This window comes from Natrix helvetica (assembly GCF_964273705.1).
Source record: "Natrix helvetica genome assembly, chromosome: W".
Classification (NCBI taxonomy): domain Eukaryota; kingdom Metazoa; phylum Chordata; class Lepidosauria; order Squamata; family Natricidae; genus Natrix; species Natrix helvetica.
Window position 1 is genome coordinate 86187553 of NC_138555.1, and position 21175 is coordinate 86208727.

The window sequence follows — 21175 nt, forward strand, 5'->3', positions numbered from 1 at the left end:
TAAGACTGGTGGACCTTCCCCAGCCTCTCTAGTGGCCAAGGTTGGAGACCCCTGCCTTAGAGCCAAGATCATCTTCACAGTTTCCAGCTGTTCTTCTGAGGGGCTTGCAAGTTCCTGGACTGAAAGGGGGTTGGGCTGGCTCAGCAGAAGCCCCTCCCTCTTTAAGCCCTCTTCTCCTCTGGCTGAGCTGCTTCATGTGGGGAGCCAGAAGTGGAGGCAGCTGCTCTCTGGAAGTGCCATCCCAGCAGCTGTCTCATCCCCATGACCCAGCTGTTGGCGATGGGGGGGGGTGTCTTTATGGGCTTCCCATGTTGGTGACCTAAAACAGACCCTTGACCTCTGGTTTGAGGGCAGGTACCAGGGGGACACTTGAGGGATCCTGGACACTCTCTTCTGGAAGCCCCCTGGGGGGGGCAGGAAATGCTGGGGGTTTGGGGGAGGGGGGCTTACAGCTGTTAGGAAAACAGCCCTTTCTTACAAAATGACATGAATTCAGCTTGTGGCAAACCGCCCAAGATGGTAATACTTTTATTCAGCAGCTCGACGGTAGAAGGCTAGGGAAAAAAGGAGTGGTGGGCTTAACAGACGGAGCAAAAGAAGCAGCTTCCAGAGCAGAGGCCCTCCCTCCCCCCCCCTGCAGAGGCCCCCAAAGACCCCCTTGCTCTCTCCTTGTCGGGAACCGCTTCAATTCCTCAGGAAGCCCCCCCAGGCCAGGCGGCCTCCCCGTCCCCCGTTGGGCCCGGGGGGAGGGGTTGTCACCCCGTCCTTCAGTTCATGGCCCCGAGGGACCCCGGGCTGGCTCTGGAGACCGGGGGGGGGCGGGGGGGGCCGCCGGATCCAAGCAAGCAAAGGAAGACGACGCTCATGGCTGTAAACATTTCCAAAGGGGGGGAGGGTCCGGAAAACGCGACCCCCCCCCATTCCGTCCAAGAGTCCCTGAGGGCTGCCGGTGCCAGGACCGCCGCTCCATCAGCCGCCCAGCCGGATGCTCTGGATCATCTGGAAGATGGCTGGCAGGGAGAAGCCGGAGGAGGGGAGGGGGCGTCAGGGCCAGCCCAGCAAGACCCTCCCCTTGCTCCCCCCTCCCCGGAGTCGCAAGGAGGGGGGCGGCCGAGCTCCTGGCCGCGTGCAGAGAGCCCGAGGCGCCCCTGGAAAGGCGGAGCAGCCTGGATGACCTCGAGGGGTCCCGCGGGGAGGGAGGGAAGGGGGTGCGCCGCCTACCTGACCCGCAGACCACGAAGACGAAGAGGGCCAGCAGCCACGGCCCCACCGGCGCCTTCTCCTCCTGCGGGGTCTGGGGAGACGGCGGGGGGGGGTTAGAAGCCGCCCCCTCTGCTCCCTCCCCTCCCCCCCCCCTGCCAGCTCCCCGCCCTCCCGCCCCCTCCCCGTACCGGGGCTCGGTGGGGGCCGCCGCGCTGCGTGATGCTCTTGCTGTGCCGCTCGTTGGCCACCTTCATGCGCTGCACGCCGGACATGGCGAGGGGGAAGCGGGGGCTGCGCGGCTGTCGTGGCGCCTCTGGCCGAGTCCCCCGCGCAGGCGCAGCGCTCCCCCCGCCCCCGGGGGGCACCGCCTTCCCCCCCCACCCGCCGCCCCTGCACCCAGCCCCGCCCGGCGACCCCCCCCGACCCCCGCCACGCAGTCGCTCCCGAGAGGCAGGGGAAGGGTCTGCAACTCTTTCCCCCCCAAAGACCCCCAAGGCTTCCCAGGCATCCCCCCTCCCAGTACTTCGTCCACTCCCCCCCGCCCCTTGGATCGCCCCCCCCCCAAAAAAAGACTGGGAGCAGCACACAGCAAGAGCCTTTTAATTTCATCGCAACTGGAAGTGGGCCCGTCTGGATGGTGCTGGAGGGCCCCAGTCCTGAAAAAAGGGGGGGCTGCACAGGAAGGGCTTCCAGGAGAGGGAAAAGGGTATCTTGGGAAGAGGCGGGGGGGGGGGAGCAGGGGATCTCCCCAAGTTCCACAAGCTTCTTTCGGATGCAATGGATTCAGCCAAAGAGGATGGACAGACAGACCCCCCCCATCTCCTCTGTCTCCCACCCCTGTGGAAAGCCCTTTTGGGGAGGGGGATTCTGGGAAGGGAGGCAGACGGCCATGGCAGCTCCATCCTGGCGGCTCCTGGAGGCCCCTTCGAGTCTTGGCTGGGGAGGCATCCTGCTTGGGAGGGGGAGAGGGGTCTCTACTCTGTGCCAACCAGAAGGGCCCAGTCAGGCGAGGGTCTCGGCAGGAGGCACCCTCGCCTGCATGCTGGTCTTCGGCTGCGGAGGCCACACCGGATCGAAGAGGAGCTCCTGAGCCAGTTGCTGGTACTCTGCCCACGGGGCCGCCTGCCGGCAGCAGGAATGCATCTCCCCCAGCTCCAGCTGTGGGGCAGAGAAGGGGTGGCAGCCTGAGAGCCTGGCTGGGCTTCAGGAAGGGCACAAGGGGGCAGCAGTCCTTGACGGATGCCAGTCCCTTGACGGATGCCAGGCTGAGGGGGCCACAGCCTCTGAGCCGCTCGCCCCTCCCGGCCTGCAGAGGGTCACCTGGGAGTCCCAGGGCCCCTCCCTCTCCTAGCCCCCCCACCCAAAAAAAACCCAGGGGGTTGTGCAAATCCGCAAACGTTGTGGGCTGCTACAATCCAATCAGGATCCCTTGGTCTGCCCCCTCCCTCCCTCCCACCCACCGGGTCTCTCTGGCTGCAAAGCATGAGGGTGGGGGCGCTTCAGGCAGATTGGGAGGGGGGAACTCCCTCCTCTCCCCCCCCCCACGCATATTCCAGGCCCCTGGGAGGGGATGCCTTTTTTTGGTCAGCTTGCAGCTCAGCAGCCGGATTCCCAAGCGGCAGGACCCCTGGCCCCCACCCCACAAGGGAAGGGCTCCACCTGTGGGAAGGCTGCCTGCCTGGGAGGGTCCTCCTTGCGCCTGCCATAGCAGAGCCCCTGCAGTCACACACGAAGCCCTGGGGGTCCAGGAGAGAGACTGGTCGGGGGTGGGTAGGCCTTCCCCACTCGGAGCCTCCCTCCTTGCCCCAAGCGAGGGGAGCTGGGGGTGGGGGGCTTGCCTCCAGGCAGAGGGCAGCACCCGGTTGCTGAATGCCAGGAGCAGCAGGGCCAGGCGCCACTCGAAGGGGATGCAGGGCAGCTGCGGAGGCAGCAGGCGGGAGAGTCACGGGTGAGCTGCCTGTGCCCTGTTGGGCTCCTGCCTGGGCGGGGCTGGTTCCTGCTCGCTTCGGGTCCCCCCCCCTCCTGCCCAAAATATACAGGCAGTCCTCCACTTGCAAAGCTTCACTTAGTGACCATTCAAAGTTACAATGTCACTGAAGAAACTTGTGACATGAGCATTTTTCAGAATTACGGCCGTCGCAGCATCTCAAAATGTGGATGTTTATCAACTGACTCATGTATGACGGTGGCAGCGTCCGGGGGGGGGGTCAGGTGATTCCCTTTTACGACCTTCTGACAAGCAATGTCAAGGGAGAAGCTGGGCTCGCTTAATGACCATGTTACTCCTTTAACAACTGCAGTGATTACAGCAGCTAGGCTGCTGATTGCGCAACATTGGAAGAAAGATTTTTTACCGACAATTGGTCAATGGACTCAGAAAGTGGCGGGGTTCGCCGAAATGGCAAAAATTTCAGCTTTTTTAAAAGATCAGAAGCAGGAGAATTATACACAAGAATGGGCAAAATGGATTGATTATATACAGAATAAGTATCAGACTAGGAGGTATTATGTAGTCTTTAGGTAAGAATGTTTAGACTGATAGATGATCAGAGTAAACAATACATGGGATGCTTGGAATCATTAGAGGTGTATAGTGGAAGTCAGGGGGGGGTTGAGTGGGAGGTGGGGGTGGGTTAGGGTGGAGGGTGGGGTAATATATATGTATAAATATACTAGAAGATGGGATTAATGAAATATTATTTTAAGAGAAATTTATATTATGATTTATATATGTTAAATTAGTTTAGAAGAAGGGATTGATGGGTTATTATTATTCCAAGAGAAATTTATATTGTGATTGTTGGGAAGAGAGGGGGTACAATATGTGTATGAGTAATCTACTTTTAGACAGGGGGAGGGGAGGGGGTAAAATAATTGGTATAATATTTGAATTTCCTTTCTTTAGGGGGGGCTGGGGGGAGGGGAGGGGTATAGTATCTGTATGGGATTTATACTGTATGGTGGGGGGCTTAAAGGGGGAAAATATGTTTGAATAAAACTTTTTCAATTAAAAAAAAAAACAACTTCAGTGATTCACTCCCTCTCTCTCTCTCTCTCTCTCTCTCTCTCTCTCTCTCTCTCCACTTTCTCCTTCTCTCTCTTTCTCCTCTCTAGCTCCTTCTGTCTCTCCCTCTCTCTGCCCTCTTTCCCTCTCTTCTCTCCTTTCCTCCCTCCCTCCCTCTCCCCTCCCCCTCTCTTTTTCACTTACAAAAATTGTAAAATGTGACAAAACTCACTTGAAAAATGTTTCACTTAGCAACCGAAATTTGTGATCGTAAGTTGAGGACTACCTGTATAATGGCCTCTGTGTCACTTTGGCTCCCCATCCCTGTAATCTCCCCCAAATCCTGGGGCCGAGGGGGCGCCCTCCCCAGGAAGCTGCTGAATCGGCAGCCTTGGGATGCCCCCCACGCCCCCCACCCAAGACCCAGAGCTCCTTCTGGGGGGCCCCACCAAGGGGCCGCCTCTCTCCTGGGGAAGGGGTGCGTCTGGCACCAGGGACAGGGGCTGCTGAGATGAGCCCCCCCCCCCTTCCGTAGCCGTTATCAGCTCCAGGCAGGAGCCGGAGGGAGGCGGCCGCATCTATCGGCCGCCCCTCCTTGGAGGCAGCTGCCCAGATGAGAGGGCCTGGCGCCTGCTGGCCACGTACCTCACGTCCTCCCCTGTGCCGTGCGGGCGAGGAGCAGGCAAAGGGCCTCCCTGGGATAGCCTGCCCAGGGCGGGCAGCGGCCAGAGCAGCAGCAGGGAGGCCAGGAAGAGGCCTGCAGGAGAAGGAGCGCACGGTCACTTGGGGTTGGGGGCTTTGAGGGGCCGAAAAGAGGACGGCCATAACAGGGCATTATGGGTAGCCCTTGGCTGACAGGTCGTGGAGGGTTAAAGTTCAAAGTTAAAATGGCATGGGGGAAAAGTGACCTACGACCCTGGCAGCCTCCCCGTGGTCACCGGAAGGGGGCTTTAAGGGGCGCTTGGCACCAGACTCGTTTTTCTGACGGTTGCACTCCTGGGGTTCGCCTTTTGCGACCTTCCGGCAAGCAAAGTCCATGGGGAAGCCGGATTCACTCAACGACCGTTCTTACTAACTGAACAATTGCAGGGGTTCACTGAACTGGCTAGGAAGGTCGTAAAATGGGGCAGGATTCGCTTAGCAACAGAAAGCTTGGGCTTGATTGTGGTCATAAGTCAAGGGCTAATTGTAAATAAATAAAATAGAAACAGAATAGAATTGAAAGGAATAGAATAGAATAGAGAGGAATGGAATGGAATAGAAAATAGAATAGGATAGAAAATAGAGGAATAAAATAGAATAGAGAGGAATAGAATGGAATAGAAAATAGAATAGGATAGAGAATAGAATAGAGAATAGAATAGGATAGAATAGAGAGGAATGGAATGGAATAGAATAGAATAGAGAATAGAATAGGATAGAAAATAGAGGAATAGAATAGAGAGGAATGGAATGGAATAGAATAGAGAATAGAATGGAATAGAATAGAGAGGCCAGGGAAGGCACTTGAACGTCAATCTGGTTGGTGCCATAGAAATTTTTCCTGGCAAGAGAGTCACGTATTGGACCGTCTCCTGTTCCTGCCCCTGCCCAGCCCCCCCCCAGCTGCAACAGCCCCTCCTCACTGGTAGTCCTGGGTGCTGCGAGGGAAGGCCCCCCCCCCAGTGGCCAAAGTGCGGGGAGGAGCAGGGCTGCCCCCCGTCCAGGGCGGTCAGTCGCCGGAAGGCCTGGGCCTCTGCTGACCAGAGGTAACGGACATGGTGGTGCGTGAAGAAGTGGACCTGCGGCACAGCGAACGGTCAAGCGCCTCCACGGGGTAGGGAGGGAGGGGGCTGCTGCAAGCCTCCCCCCCCCCCGCTCACCTGCATCTGCTCCCCACCGGTCAGAGGGGAGAGAAGCCGCTCCTCACAGCCCACGTCGTCTCTCGGCCCTGCCGGGCACAGGGGCCACTTGCTCTCTAGCCGCTACAGGAAGCCCAAGGGGTCGGTGCCAGGGGCCGAGAGAGAGGAGACCCGTTCTCTGGACTAGATCTGGAACTCATCCTGGAGGAGGAGGAGGAGGAGGAGGAGGAGGAGGAGGAGAAGATGGAGGAGGAGAAGGGGGAAGAGAGAACCTGAATTCTGCCCAGGGGCACCAGGAAACGCACCACAGCTGGGGTGCAGAGCTGCCCGCCTGTTGGGCGCAGAACACAAGAAGGCCGCCTTGCACCCTTCCAGGTGCCCGCTTGCTCGGGGCCCCAGGAAGGCCCTGCCGGCCTTGGGCCCATCCAGGAGTTCCCCCCTCCGGTCTGGTTGAGGAGGGGGCCACCCTGGGGCAGAAGGGCCTGGCTGGGGCACCTACCGTGGTCCTCAGCAGAAGTACCTGGGCGTCCTGCAGGGGCACTGCCCGGCAGATCCACTTGGCGCTCAGCTCTGGCAGCCGGTAGAGGAAGAGGAGGAGGAAGCTGCTGCTGCAGACGGTGCCCAGTGAGACCAGCGCCAGTTTCCAGCAGCGGAGGCGGTAGCCCTGGATCCCCTGGGGGAGGGGGGGAGGGCAGTCAGGCCAGCCAGGGGCCCTGAGGGGCCCACAATAGATGGACAACCACGGGAAGGAGCAGAGCCCCCACTGGTCTCTGGGACCTGCCCCTGTGGGTGGGTGGGTGGGTGGGTGAGGGTGGGGCAGAGGGCAGTCCCCCAGGGGTCACGAGGAGCCACTCCAGGCAGATGCCTTGGTGGCTCCTGGGGAGGGGGACCGATGGCACCCACTGGGAGAGGCACCGAGTGCCAGCCTCAAGCACTGTGCCAGGGGGGTCCATCCAGGAGGGCCGGAATACAATGCCTGGCAACCCCCACAGGGAGATGCACCAACCATTTCACCCTCCTCACTGCCCCTCACATAGGCTGCGCTCGTTCTCTCCATGCTTCCTTTCTGTGGGTCAGGCGCCTACCCCACTGCCAAGCTCCTGTGGGGCAGGAGGGGGGTCAGAGCTGCCCATTCAGCCAATGGACCAAAGGGGGCTGGCAGGGAGAACGTCACCCCCCCACAGACACACGCCACGTGCTCCTCCCACCTCCCCACAGGTCCCAGTCCAGCCCCACAGCTGCCTCCTGGCTCCAGTGCCCTGCCCTCCCTTGCCCAGGTCGCCGGATGGCTGCCCTGGTCATGAATGAGTGCCCTGTTGTCCCCTCAAGCCTGTGGTTTTGGGAAGCCGACCAGCAAGCTGTGGCCGTTGCCCAAGGCAGCCGGGGGGCGGGGGGGGCGGAAAGGCCGTCCCCGTCTGCCCAGTCCATGGGGGGTTTGGGGGGGGCAGACTTATGGCAGCTTTTGTCCCTGTGTCAGCTGTAGGGCCCCGCGTCCACCGGCCACATCCAGCAGGGGAGAAGGCGGGCAGCGTGGTCAGCAACTGGAAGGACAGAGGACAGAGGACTAAGCAGGGGCACTGGCAGAGCAGAGGGGGCCGGGCAAGGAAAGAGAGCTCCGTGGAGGAGGCCTGGGGGTGGGCTGGGGGGGGAGTGGGAGCCACCCCCTCCCCTGCTTCGGACACCTCCTGTCCTGGGCATGACTGTGGCGGTGGCCTCTTTTGTGGGCAGCTGCCTCTGTGCCCATCTCGGCTTCGGCCCCAGACAGCCTGGCTCCTGCCAGTCTTCAAAAGCCGCCTCTTTCCACACAATGCACTCGCCCCTCGCAAAGGCCCAGGCCGCCTTTCTCCAGGTTTTAAACCAGGAGTAGCCAACGGTCGCCATTTTGAAACTTGGGGACTTCCACTCCCAGAATTCCCAGCAATAGCTGGCTGGGGAATTCTGGGAGTGGAAGTCCCCAAGTCTTAAAAATGACCAAGAGAGGAGATAAGACAGGCCGTCAGAGCAATAGAGCTCCCCTGTACGGGCGCAGTCTACCTTTTGAGTCACCAAAGGGAAGGAAAGGCGGGATGGCTCCTGCAGGGGAAGCCCCCACGGGTGAGAGGAACCAGCCAGGCTGATTCCAGGCCATGTGGGAGCCCGAGAGGCCCCTGGCCGCCCTTCCCCACGGTTCCTCCTGCCCAGCTTCCTCTTGGCACCCATCGCTTCCCACAACCCCTGGCAACCCAGGCCAGGGAACCACAAAGGCTGCCATGCACAGTGCCAGACCAGCCTTTCTGGACAGGCTGGTTTCGGCTGCCCCTCCGCCTGCTGGGCAAATAACACCCCCCTCACCCACCCTCACCAAGGCAGCTTAAGTTCCTAGTCCTGCAGGAGGCAGGCGGAAGAGCCCGGAGTAGCCTGGAGCGTGCCTGGCCAGTGGAAGGCTCCCCCCGCCTCTCTCCAGCCTGGGCACCCTCTCTTCTTGGAGGCAGTCCTCGGCTTACGACCAGGACAGAGCCCAACACTTCCATTGCTAAGTGAGACATGAAGTGAGTTTTGCTGCCTTTTACAACCTTTCTTGCCACGGCTGTTAAGTGAGTCGCTGCCGCTGTTCCATTGCTAAGTGAAATTGGCTTCCCCGTCACCCGGAGCCCAGGCAACTGTCGTAAACGTGAACCTGTCGCCAAGCTTCTAGATTTGGCTCAGGTGACCATGGGGAGGTAGCAACGGACGTAGGAATGAAACATGGTCGCAAATCCCTTTCTGCAGGCCTTCTCGTGACTTCAAACCATCCCTAAACGCGAGGAGTTAACTGCACAGCTTTGGTGTGCCCTTAAAGGCGGGCACGGGCAGAGGTTTGGCAAAGGCGGGGGGGTCTTCGGGGCCTTGGCTTAGAGACCAAGGGCGCTGCTTGGGCTGGCATCCCTGCCAGGAGAGTCCCTTGCCCTCCCCAAAACGCAGGAAAGCGCAATCTCCACTTTGCACAGCGACGCCCGAGAGGGTCCGTTCCCCCTTTCAGGAGGTCCAAGCCTTGGGCGGTTGTAGGGTGCCCCTCTGCAGCCCCCCAGCCTCGGAATTGGAGGGGGGGACCAAAATCCCAGCATCTCCGGGGCCCCAAGTGCCGCGAACAGACACAAAACATGTGCGTCACAACCTGGGGAGCACAGCAACCAGCCCCCCCCCCCAGGCACCGCTAAGGCAGGAGGGGTCTATGGCACCCCAGGCCCCCAAGTTCGGCCCACTGGACTGCCAGGCCCTCTGCCCACCCACCCCTCTTCACCCGGCCTCTGAGGTCACCAACTCGTGTCGCCCCATAAGGGTGAAACTCCAACCGTCCCTCCGAAAAACCGATCCAGTTAGCGGCCGTCATCCTTTCTTTGTGCTGCCCAGTGCAAGTGGGGGAGGGGCAGGGTATTTCTGCAGCCGTCCCCCCCGGGCACAATTTATTCAATTGAAAGATTTACACGGCCGCTCAACACAACAACAGCACAACAAATAATAATAATAAAATAATAATATATTTATTTCTTAGCCGCACCCTCTCCCGAAGGACTCGGGGCGGCGTACAACGAAACATACGAAATAAATATGTAAACAAAACAAACATATAGCAAAGACATACACTGAAACATACACAAGGAGGAGGTCGATTGATAAAAACAATTAAAATACAATATATAAAACCCCTAGAAATTAAATATAATTAAAATACCCAGTTAAAAACCCGTCAGGAGCGATATGGTTAGATCAAAGTTGAGCCAGGCCAGCTGCTTGGAATAGGTGGGTCTTAAGCTTAATACGGAAGGAGCGGAGGTCAGAGGTATTCCTAATATCCGGAGGGAGGTCATTCCACAGGGCTGGGCCCGCCACAGAGAAGGCTCTACTCCTAGGCGCCGCCCCACGACATTGTCTAGCGGACGGCACCTGGAGGAGCCCCTCTCTGTGCGAGCGGATTGGTCGCAGGGATGTATGGGGCAGAATACGATCCCGCAAGTAACTAGGTCCTAAGCCATGGAGCGCTTTAAAGATAGTTATCAAAACCTTGAAACGCACCCGATAGACCACAGGAAGCCAGTGCAGCTCGCGCAGGAACGGTGTCACATGGGAGTACCTAGTACTCCCCATAATTACCCGCGCGGCTGCGTTCTGGACCAACTGCAGCCTCCGGGTGCACTTCAAGGGAAGCCCCATGTAGAGAGCGTTACAGTAGTCCAAGCGAGACGTCACCAGCGCATGAGTGACTGTGCGCAAGGCATCCCAGTCCAGTAGGGGGCGCAATTGGCGCACCAGGCGAACCTGGTGGAACACCCCCCTTGCCACGGCTGTCACATGGTCATCCATGGACAGCCGGGCATCCAGGAGGACGCCCAAATTGCGCGCCCGCTCCACGGGGGCAAGATGAATGCCCCCAATGGCCAATGATGGAATTAATTGGCTGAACCGGGGGGCTGGTACCCACAGCCACTCCGTCTTGGAAGGGTTGAGCTTGAGTCGGTTGTCATCCATCCAGATCCGTACGGCTTCCACACACCGGGACATCACTTCGATGGCCTCGTTGGGGTGGTTCGGGGTGGATAAGTACAGCTGAGTATCATCAGCGTACAGATGGTATCCCACCCCGAAACCACGGATGATCTCACCCAGCGGCTTCATATATGTGTTGAACAGAAGTGGCGAGAGGACCGACCCCTGTGGCACCCCACAAGTAAGGGGGCGTAGGGTCGACCTCTCTTCTCCTGTCAACACACGCTGCGTCCGGTCAGAAAGGAAGGAGCCGAACCACCGCAAGACGGTGCCCCGGACCCCCAACCCCTCCAGCCGGCGCAGCAGGATACCATGGTCGATGGTATCAAAAGCCGCCGAGAGGTCTAATAGGACCAGGATAGAGGAACAACCTCTATCTCTGGCCCTCCAGAGATCATCCACCAACGCGACCAAGGCCGTCTCCGTGCTGTGACCGGGGCGGAAGCCGGACTGGCGCGGGTCTAGATAATCATTTTCCTCCAGATGTCGTGGGAACTGGTGGGCCACCACACTCTCTACAACCTTCGCCAAAAAGGGAAGGTTGGAGACAGGACGATAATTGGCCAGCTCCAAAGGGTCCAGGGAAGGCTTCTTGAGCAAGGGTCTCACCACCGCCTCTTTCAAGGCAGCCGGGAGAGACCCCTCGCCCAACGAAGCATTCACTAGGCCCAGGAGCCAGTCTCGTGTAACCTCCCAGGATGCCAGTACAAGCCAGGAGGGACACGGGTCCAATAAACATGTGGTGGGTCGCAGTCGTCCACGCAATCTGTCCAAATCCTCGATGGCAACCAAGTCAAACTCCTCCCAGATCGAAACCTCAAGACTCGCCATGGGCGTCTCCACTGGACCACTGACTGGAACCCAGTCTCTCCGGATTTGAGCGATTTTATCCTGCAGATATTTACCAAATTCCTCTGCCCTGCCCTGTAAAGGGGCCTCCCGCGGCCTCTGAAACAAGAGGGAGCGGGACATCTGAAACAGGGCGGCAGGGCGGTTCTCCGCGGACGCAATGAGAGTGGCACAATATTGACATTTGGCCGCTCTCAATGCCACAAGGTACGTCCTTAAATGGGCTCGTACCTGTGTTCGATCAAATTCGGAGCGAGAGGATCTCCAATGACTCTCTAGACGTCTCTTGCGGCATTTCATCACCCTCAGCTCCTCGGTAAACCAAGGGGCTAGGGTGGATCGTTGCCGCCGGAGAGGCCGCAAAGGCGCCATCCGGTTCAAGGCCCCGGTAGTTGCATTATTCCACGCAACCACCAGGTCCCCTACCCGGGGGCGGGTCAAGGTTACAGGAGGTGGCCCAAGCTCCGTCTGGAACCTATCAGGTTCCATCAGGCGCCTGGGGCGGAACCATCTAGAACTTTCCGGTTCCGCCTCCCCGCGGCGGGAGGTAGCACCAGGGAAGTCAAGACGAAGGAGTGAGTGATCTGACCATGACAGGGGAGTGATGGTTAAGTCCCCTCCTCCCAGATCACTCAGCCACTGGCCAGAGACAAAAACAAGGTCCAGAGTGTGTCCTCCCTCGTGTGTTGGGCCCTGAATCATTTGAGTCAGGTCCATGGCTGTCATGGAAGCCATGAACTCCCGAACCCCCTCTGATGCTTCTCCCACCGACGGCAGGTTAAAATCCCCCATCACTAAAAGTTTGGGGGTCTCAACCGCCACCGATGCGATCAGCTCAAGTAGTTCAGGCAGGGCCGCTGATGTATAGCGAGGAGCCAGGTATACTATCAGCAGGCCCAACTGTCTCCCAGGCCCCCATTTCACAACAAGGGTTTCACATCCGGACGTCTGTGGCACAGTAGACTCCCTCGGCTCTAAGTCCTCACACTGAGAAAGTGACAACGGTATAGAAACACAAACGGTGCAATATAAATAAATAAATAAGCCAAAAGTAAGTAGGTCGGTTGGTCGGTCTGTCTGTCTGTCTGTCTGTCTGTCTGTCTGTCTGTCTCTCTCTCTCTCTCTCAAGCTTCAAGGGTCGCTTTGCTTTGCTGGCTGGGGGATTCTGGGAGTTGAAGTCCAGGCGTCTTAAAGGGACCCAATCTTGGGAAAAGAGTGTTCTAACCGTCTCAACGGCAGTTTTCACTCCATCACCAGTAGTCCTCGCTTTACAACAGTTCATTTAGTGACTATTCAAAGTTACAACACCACTGGAAAAAGCGGCTTCTGACACTGTTTCATGCTTTCGACCATTTGTGACCAAAAATTCATCCCCATGGGCAACGGACTCACATTTATGACGGTTGCAGTGGGATCATCCCTGGCAGCTTTCTGACAAGCGGAAGTCAGTGGGGAAACCAGATTCACTTAACAACCACGGGACTATCTTCACAGCAACAATGATTCACTTAACAACTGTGTCAAGAAAAGTCGTAAAATGGGGTAAAACTCATTTAAGAAATGCCTCGCTTAACCGCAGAAATGTTGGGCTCAATTGCGGTCGTAAGTCGAGGACTGCCAGTACATGAAACGTGACCTGACTCCTTCCTGGATGCATGGGGGCAATGAATGGGGGGGGGGGGAAAGCCAATGTAGAGAGGGGGTCCAAGGTGAGGAGGGGTTGGGGGGGGTCTCGAGTGAACCGCAGCAGGGGTCTTCCTTCACGATACCCGAGAATGAAGCGCTTGGCACCCCAGCCAGGCCAGGCAACCTCAGGAAACTCCCGGGTACCCTTCCCAGCTGGGAGAGGCGGCCCCTGCCCGGCCCCAGAGAACGGCGGATGCTGCCAATTTCGTTAACGGCTTCTCCTACCACAACGGATTTCCCTCCAGGGCTGGATTGGCTGCCAAAAGCCCGTCGACTTCCTGGGCTTCCGTCAACCGTCTAGGCCCCTGTGCCAGAGAAGCTCAGCCAGGCCTTCCCCTGCAGATGGGCCTGGCACAGGTGGGCGAAAGGAGGGCACCCAAACCCTGCAGAAAGCTCACATTTGCGGCTCTTTGTAAAAACGGGAAAATCCCAGTTCGGGAAGAGGGTGGGGCTCCCTGGCTCCCCCATTCCTCCCGCCCCTTCCCCCCACCCCCAGCTGTTCCCTGCCAGGGCACGCCTGCCCCCTCCCCCACACAGGAAGAGCCCGCTTGGGCAGAGCGCAGGTGGGGCCCCCGTGGCACATGCCCCTGTGTGGTCTGGCCCGGAGGAGGAAGGAACAGAGGCCTCCATGCCAAGCACCCTCCTGGGGCGGCAGATTCTATGGGGAGACCCAACCCAGCGCTTAGCTTGATTTATTTGCTGCCGAGGCCTGGGGGGAGGGAAGGAGGGAAGGAGGGAGGGAGGGGCTGTCTGGCTCCTTTATCTAGCCCCAAAATCTTAGTCCTCTCCACTGCCATGCCGGCTTTACAGGGAGTCCTTGACTTACGACCGCAACTGGGCCCAAAGTTTCTATTGCTAAATGAGACGTTTAAGTTAGCTTTGCCCTGTTTTATAACCTTTTTTTGCCATTGTTGTTAAGTGAACCACTGCCATTAAGATAGTAACACGGTTGTTAAGTGAATCCAGCTTCCTCGTTGACTGTGCTGGTCAGAAGGTCGCAAAAGGGGAACACGTCGTGACCATAAGGCACTGCAACCGTCGTAAATATGAGCCGGTTGCAAAGTGGCCGAATTTTGATCACGTGACCAATGGGGATGCTGCAACGGTCATTAAGTGTGACAAATAGTCATAAGTCCTTAAGGAGTGTTCTAGATACACTAGAATACTTTGAAACATACCCAGGAAAACAAGCGACACTAATCATTTTAGATGCTCAGAAAGCTTTTGATAATGTAAGCTGGCAATTTATGATACATTTTGGTGCCATTGTAAGTTCGAATGGTCACCAAATGAACGGTTGTAAGTTGAGGACTACCTTTAGAAGTGTGGGGGAGGGAGGCCAAGACGGGGTTTGCATGCAAACACACAGGCAAGGCCAGGATCTTAATCTTGGGAAGGGGGTCAGACGAGAAGTCCTCCAAGGTCCCATCCAGTCCTATGAATCTGTGATCTTCCTGGGAGATGCTACCTCTTGGCATTCCAAAACTGGCAGCCTGGGGTTCAGATCAGCATGGGGCACCGAGGGGGGGGGAGAGGGGGGAGGATGCCTCTGGCACTCTGTCATGAAAAACAGCCTCCCCCAAATTTGTGGGGCTGCAGCTCCCCTTCTGGAGGGCCAAGCAGAGACAAGAGGCTCCCACTGCAACCCCAAGGCCGGATTCCAGCAACAGAGCCCAACCAGTGGCAGGGAGGGGTGGGGGCGTGGATGTGTTTAATTCACTAATTAACCCGTGGCATGGCATCCCTGCAGAAGTCGTGGGGCTCCGTCACTGGGGCTTTCCAAGAAGAGACAGGACAACCCTTTGGCTGGGATGGGCTGCTAGGGTCCCTTGCTTGAAAGGGGGCTGGGCTAGATGACCTCCAAGGTCCCTTCCAGGCTCCCCTGTTATACGGTTATTCGGGGATCTGGGAGCGGCTGGGGAATTCTGGGAGTTGGGAGCTGCCGAGGTTGAGACACGTTGTGTCAAGAGTCACTAGCGCAACTCTTAAGAAAGTGTAGCAAGCGCTCCGGGATCCTGGCCGCCGGCGCTCCCTCCGTCTGGAGGGGAAGGGGCTGCCAGGCTCCCCGCTTTGTGTCCTCCTGCCGGGAACGCAGCCCGTCCTTCCCTGCCCCAGCCGAAGATCTTTCGCCCGGGACCCCCGCAGCTTTCCCGCCCGGTTGCAAGCAAGAGCCCTTTCCGGGTCGCGTTCCCACGAGACACGTGTTCCCGCCGCGGCCCACGTGACTCATTCACCCGCCGGGAGCTCCTCATCACATCTCCCGGCGAGGGGGAGGGGGCGCGAGAGGGGCGGGGCCGGAGAGGAGGGGGCCGCCCCCTCGGCAGAGCGCGCGCCGGGGCCCCGAGAGGGTCGAGCGAGCCGAGTCCGCCGCCTGCTCTGGGACAAGACGTGCGAGAGATGACCCTCCGCGAGCATGCGCCGCCTGTTCCCCCGCCGGCCGAGCCATGCGCAGGCGCAGGCGCCCATCGGCCCGCTCTCCCCGTGCACCCCTCTCGTTTCCTCCTGCCGGGAATCCTGGGAAATGTAGTCCGCCTGGCCGGGGAGCGGGGGAGAACACCCCCTATCTATGAGGTACCAAGACTGACATAAAGGGCAGAAAGAGGGTAGTTCCTCTTTCCCCCTCCTTTGTGGGGTTAGCTGAAGCCCCCCTCCCAGGGGGAGCATGACACGTGTCTGTGCCAAATTCACACAACCTTTCAGGCTCCCTTTCAGTCCTGAGGCTTGTGGGGGTGTCGCCTACGGTTGGCTGAGAAGCGGAATAATTTGCAGCGGCTGTTGGAGAGATTGTGCAATGCAACGGTGGATAGATTAACAGAGTTGGGAGGGAGCTTGTAGGTCATCTAGTCCAGTCCCACGCCCAGGCAGGAAACCCCAGGGCAGAGGTCTTCAAACTTGGCCACTTTAAGACTTGTGGACTTCAATTCCCAGAATTCCCCAGCCAGCAAGCCTTGAAGTGGCCAGGTTTGGGGACCCCTGCCCTACGGCCTACCCCATTTCTGACCAGCCCAGTGTCTCCTTGAAAGCCTCCAGGGATGAAGCTCCCATAACTTCTGAAGGCAACTTCTGTTCCGTGGGTGGATTGTTCTCACGGTCAGAAAATTCCTCATTTCTAGGTTGAATCTAGGACCTTGTAGGCCAGGCAGGGAAAACGCAGAGGCCGCTCTGGGAGACGGATTTGGCTGCCTTGGAGGACTGTGAGCAGGAGATGGGAGCGCACCTGGCAGTCGGCTGGCCAGCACGCACGCACACACCAGCTTTCGGCCCTGCCACGTGCACGAAGGACGGCTGATCGTCATGCGCACCAGAAACCCAGAAGACGGACAGACAAGGCACACGGGCCATAGGTTCACGGGCCCAGGGTCTCCTGCCTGAGCAGGGGGTTGGACTAGAAGACCTCCAGGGTCCCTTCCCACTCTGTCCTTCTGCTTCTCACCTCAGGGCACGGAAGTGAGCATTGGGCACATTGCAGGATGCGGTCCAGAAGGCGTCGCGCGATGGAACAAGGAGAGGAGGGCAAAAGAAAGGATGCCAGGGGAAAGTGGCCGCGAAATGGAGCAGAGAGTCCTGGAAACCTTTTGCTTGGATAAAAGGAGGAATAAAGAGTGGCTCCGGATTGAGGGAAGGGGAGGCCGAGTGCGAATCCCTGTGCTGTTTGCAGAGGGGTAAAGGCCGTTGTACGAACGCTTCTTTCCTTCCGCCTTCTGAGTCTTGCCAACCGACCCGCTTCGTGGGTTGTTCCGGGCAGCCCTGATTCATCCTCCCAGCACGCTGCGTCAGGTGGTAGAGCCGACGGTGAGGTGGACAGAGTGGGATCCAAACAATCTCCCTGTCCTGTTTGGATAGCCTGCCTACCGTATAATTACCTCCCTCCATAAATGCCATCTTTAATTAAACCCGGGACTAATTGACATCCTTCTGAAAGATGCCTGTCAGCAGTCAGCTCAGCCCGGTTCTCCAGGGTGCCCAGCTCCGGGCAGGCCTTGGGAGGCAAAGCGGGGGAGGGGGGGCAGGGAGGGTCAGGGGCAGCTGCCCTGGGCACCCAAGATGGGCACCTATGGCGTGGTGGCGCTGGGTGAGCAGAGGGCGGAGGGGAGGGGCCTTGGCGTGACCCTCCTCTGTTTTCTTCCTGAGCTCTGGGGCCTCCGAAGCAGGAAGATGGCCCTTTGCCAGGGCAAGGGAGCCGGTTGGGCAGCCCATTGCTGGAGGGGCAAGGAAGGCGTGGCGCTCCCGCTGCGTGAGAGAGCTTGCCAAGGGAAGGAGATAACGTGGCCACACCTTCCCCATTTCCCTGGCTTCTCTAAGGAGTTCATGTAAGGACTGAAGTTACTGCAGTAGTGAAAAAAGCGACATGACCGTTTTTCACACTTACGACCGCATGGTCACAGGATCAAAGTTCAAACAGTGGGCAACGGTTCCGTATTTATGACGGATGCAGAATCCCGGAGGGGTGTGTGATGTGTCTCATGTGACAATGGGGAAGCCCGAATCACTTGACATCCCTGTGACTAACTTCACAAGTGCAGTGATTCACTTAAGAACTGTGGCAAAAAAGGTCGCAAAATGGGGCACAAGTCACTTAAGAAATGTCTCGCTTAGCAACAGAAATTGCAATCGTACGTTGAGGACTACCTGTGGACAGCCAGGGCCTTAAAAGCAGCTCCTTTGCCACGTTCAGTCACCTTCTTTTAATGACCCCGTAATCCCTCCCCTCTGGGCAACTGACTGGAGCTGAGCATTTATTGGCCGGATGCCCTTCCTGTTGCCAATGCGGAGTTATATTCAGGAGGTGGATTCTCATTGTGCCCAGAGTGGGAAATCTACGTAGGATCCTTGGCCACTTTCAATGTCGCCCCCAAAATTAATGGGAGGAAATCAGTCCATTTCACGTAGTGTATCACTGGGAAAAGTGGAAGCTTCAAACCGACATCTGTCCGAAGAGGTCCAACCCATTTGGATCAGAGCATCCTCCCCCAGAGGGCTGGGCTTCCCCCCAAACAGATCCCACCCCCCAAAATAAAAACCCAGGGGTGGAGATGCATACCCCTTGCTTGCCTTTGCTACAGCTGGGTGTTCACAGTCAAGCTATAGGCTTGTTTGATTATATGGACTTTGGTGTGGGAAATAATTGCTCTGAATCCACCCTTTCCCCCCCCCCAGTGCCGTGATTGAGTTGGGGAGGGGGGAGGTCTGCAGCAGAGACCCAGCCTCTCTCTTGCCCCATCTTTGGAAGAGAAGTGGGGGACAGCCGGGCCTCCCTCAGAAAGCCTGCAGAGCAGCAGTGAAGGGCAGAAAGAACCGTCTCCGCTGGGTTTTGAAGCCGGAGGAGGGCCGGCTGCGGCAGAGTAAAGTGAGGTAGACCGCAGGCACAGGCCGCGTCCAGCAACCCGTAATCAGGGCAGAGCCGTAGGTTCGGCTCTTGGGACACGCAAGGGATCCTGAGGGTCGGTAGCCTTTGGAGAGGAGCAGCGGGGGGAGGCAGGTCCTGGCTTCACACACAAACAGAGAGACGTCAATTCCTTCCATTGGCTTCAATTCCTCTTTATTCCCTATTGGCGTAACCTTTATCCAGAGCAGGGCAGCCTTCTTCTCGAGTGACGGGGCACTTTCCGTCCTGCCCCTCACTGGCTTTCGTGCAGCAATTGCTGCTGTTTCCGTCTGTCTCGCACAATCTTCCACAGCCGCAGCCGGATGACGAAAAGCACTCCAGAGACATCGCGCAACAGGTTCTCCTCCAGCTGGGCATCGGGGTCTGCGCCCGCATCCTCGGCCTGCAAGGGGGAAGCGCAGGGGTGGCCCCACAGAGCCCAGGATCAGAGCTTCCCTGTGGGGGAAATTCAAGGACTTGGCCCTGAAAGTGGTGGGGGGAGACCCTTAATAAACCAAAGGGCCTACCTCTGGGGCGTCTCCAAAGAGGGACAGGAGGCTCCTGCCTTTCAACCAAGATGAAATTGGCGCCAGGGGCCACGCCCGACCCATCGCTGCCTGAAACAGGCAAGACGAGAGCAGAGGTTTTGGGTCGAGGGTGACGGGATTCCTTTTGCTCTCCAGGGAAGATGCCCCAGAGACCCCTGCAGCTGAGGAGGGCCCCCCGGGGATTTGGATTTGCATGATTCCCTTCTACCATTCCCCACCCTCCTCCACCATGCGCTTGGCCGGTCCCCACCAACTCAGTCTTTGCGCCGTCTTTGTCTCTTTTCAGGAGGTCTCCCAAAAGGCACCTGGGATTTGTTCATTTGTTTTCCTTTGAAAACGCTTCCCTTCTCATCCCAGAAGTTTCTTCGGTTCTTTAACAGTTGAAGAGAGTTGGAAGGGACCTTATAGGTCATCTAGTCCAACCCCCCACCCAAGCAGGAGACCCTATAGCATAGGGCCTGGGCTATTTCTGACCGAGGGCAGTCCAGTCTCTTCTTGAAAGCTTCCAGGGATGAAGCTCCCACAACTTCCGAAGGCCACTTCTGTTCCGTGGGTGGGCGGCTGGTCTGGCGGTCAGAAAGCTTCTCCTTATTTCTAGGTTGAACTCTCTTCTTGGATGAAAAGGAAAACTTTTTCAAAGAAAAACCAGGACCTGCATGATGGAGAATCTGCAGGTGCATTGTTAACCCCAGGAAAGGGGCCAAGAGGGGCTGTGGAGGTGGGGGGAAGATTATCCAGACCAGGAGGGTTCTCTGGGGAAACGATGGGGACTGGGGTGCCCCCCCCCCAAGGGCCCCTGATGTGCTGGACAAAGGCAGCTGGAATCTGGATGGGGCCGAGTCCAACCTTCCCAGACGGTCTGACCTCAAGATTGACCGGCAAGAGGAGAGCTGCCCTCTGGACTCCTTGTGGTGCCCCTTAAATCGAGGAGGGGGGGCAGGGGCTCCCCTGATGAATCCCTCTCGTAGACCGGGGGACCGGCCCACCCTCCCTTCAGCAGGATCCTTCCGTTAAAATTGGAGGTTCTGGCTCAAAGCCAAACGAAAGGCCTATCTCGTTAGCCGGGGGAACAGATGCCGTGCCCGGCCCACATGGTGGTCCCTGATGGAGGCCCATCCGCAGCGGGGGGGCAGGTGTGCGGAACAACGGTCGGAGGGCTTCCTGGTGGGGGGAGGGGGGAGGGGGCCCGAGCTGCTCACCCCCGGCTCTTTGGCAAACAGCAGGTAAATCACGAGGGAGCCAGCCAAGGCCAGCAGCAGAGCCCAGGGCAGCAGCACCAAGGGTTCCAGTGTGGGGTCGCCACCCCCCTGGGGGCAGGAGGATCCCTGCATGCCCCCCAGAGCCGGCTCCAGTTCACCCACTCTCTGCCGCTTCAGCTGGGCCCGGCTAGCAGGCAGCCATGCCAGGACCAGCAGGGTGAACCGGCACAGTGGCATGGTCTTCTCTCCAAGGGATGTGCCGGAGACTGGTTGCTAGGGAACCGGTTGCCAGGGATACCGTAGTCTGAAGCTTCCGTGGACCAACACGGCCATTGTCACCCTGAAGCAAGCAAGCAGGGGAAGGGGCCGAGGGTCGGGGCTGGCGGAGCCACAGCTGCAGCCTTCTTCGGGGGCACCCATTTGCAGGGAGCAGGGCAGCTGGAATTGGCCCAGTTCGCCAGAGGGTCTGTGGCCCGGGCCTTGGGACAGGCTGACCTCTCCATCCGTGGATCTGGCCACGCAGGGAAGCCTCCCTCCCGGTGGCCATTGGAAGCTTCCGTGGGTTGCCCAGGCAGCCTGGCAAGGCTCACCATCTTCGCTGCCACCTCAGCAAAGTGACCCTGGATTGGGTTGGGGGGCTCTCGGTGTGGGATTGAAAAACCGGCAATCTTGGTGGGACGGGGGTTTGCCCCATCCTGGCCTGACCCCGAACGCCCCCGCGGGCACTTTCCGCTGGCAAAGAGGGCGGCCTTGTTTTTTCTCCCTGCCCTCGGGAACACGGTGATCCCAGTGGGGGGAGGGAGGGGGAGGCGGGGCACGGCGGACAACAATGCCCTTGTCACCCTGCCCTGCTGGCAGCGGGCGGGCGTCCACGTGCCAGACGGCCCCAGCTGTTCAGCCCACCCTCTCGCTCGGCATGCGGCCACGTGCTCCGGCCGAGGGACAATGGCCCTGTTCAGCAGACCAGGCTCGGCTGC

At 58.5% G+C, this 21175-nt stretch overlaps 2 protein-coding genes across 2 annotated transcripts; both read right to left on the bottom strand.

The window, feature by feature from the left end:
- Positions 1-488: 488 nt before the first annotated feature.
- LOC309400745 (stress-associated endoplasmic reticulum protein 2-like) lies at positions 489-1545 on the bottom strand. The gene is made up of 3 exons (XM_081969381.1): positions 1392-1545; positions 1222-1294; positions 489-1010 (listed from the first exon to the last, which is right to left on the bottom strand). Exons 1-3 carry the CDS (start codon positions 1473-1475, stop codon positions 970-972), a joined length of 198 nt encoding a protein of 65 aa, XP_081825507.1. The 5' UTR covers positions 1476-1545; the 3' UTR covers positions 489-969.
- Positions 1546-18613: 17068 nt separating this feature from the next.
- On the bottom strand, positions 18614-21169 carry LOC309400839 (uncharacterized protein). Its single transcript, XM_081969538.1, has 2 exons — positions 18979-21169; positions 18614-18854 (listed from the first exon to the last, which is right to left on the bottom strand). Exons 1-2 carry the CDS (start codon positions 19192-19194, stop codon positions 18705-18707), a joined length of 366 nt encoding a protein of 121 aa, XP_081825664.1. The 5' UTR covers positions 19195-21169; the 3' UTR covers positions 18614-18704.
- Positions 21170-21175: the final 6 nt, after the last annotated feature.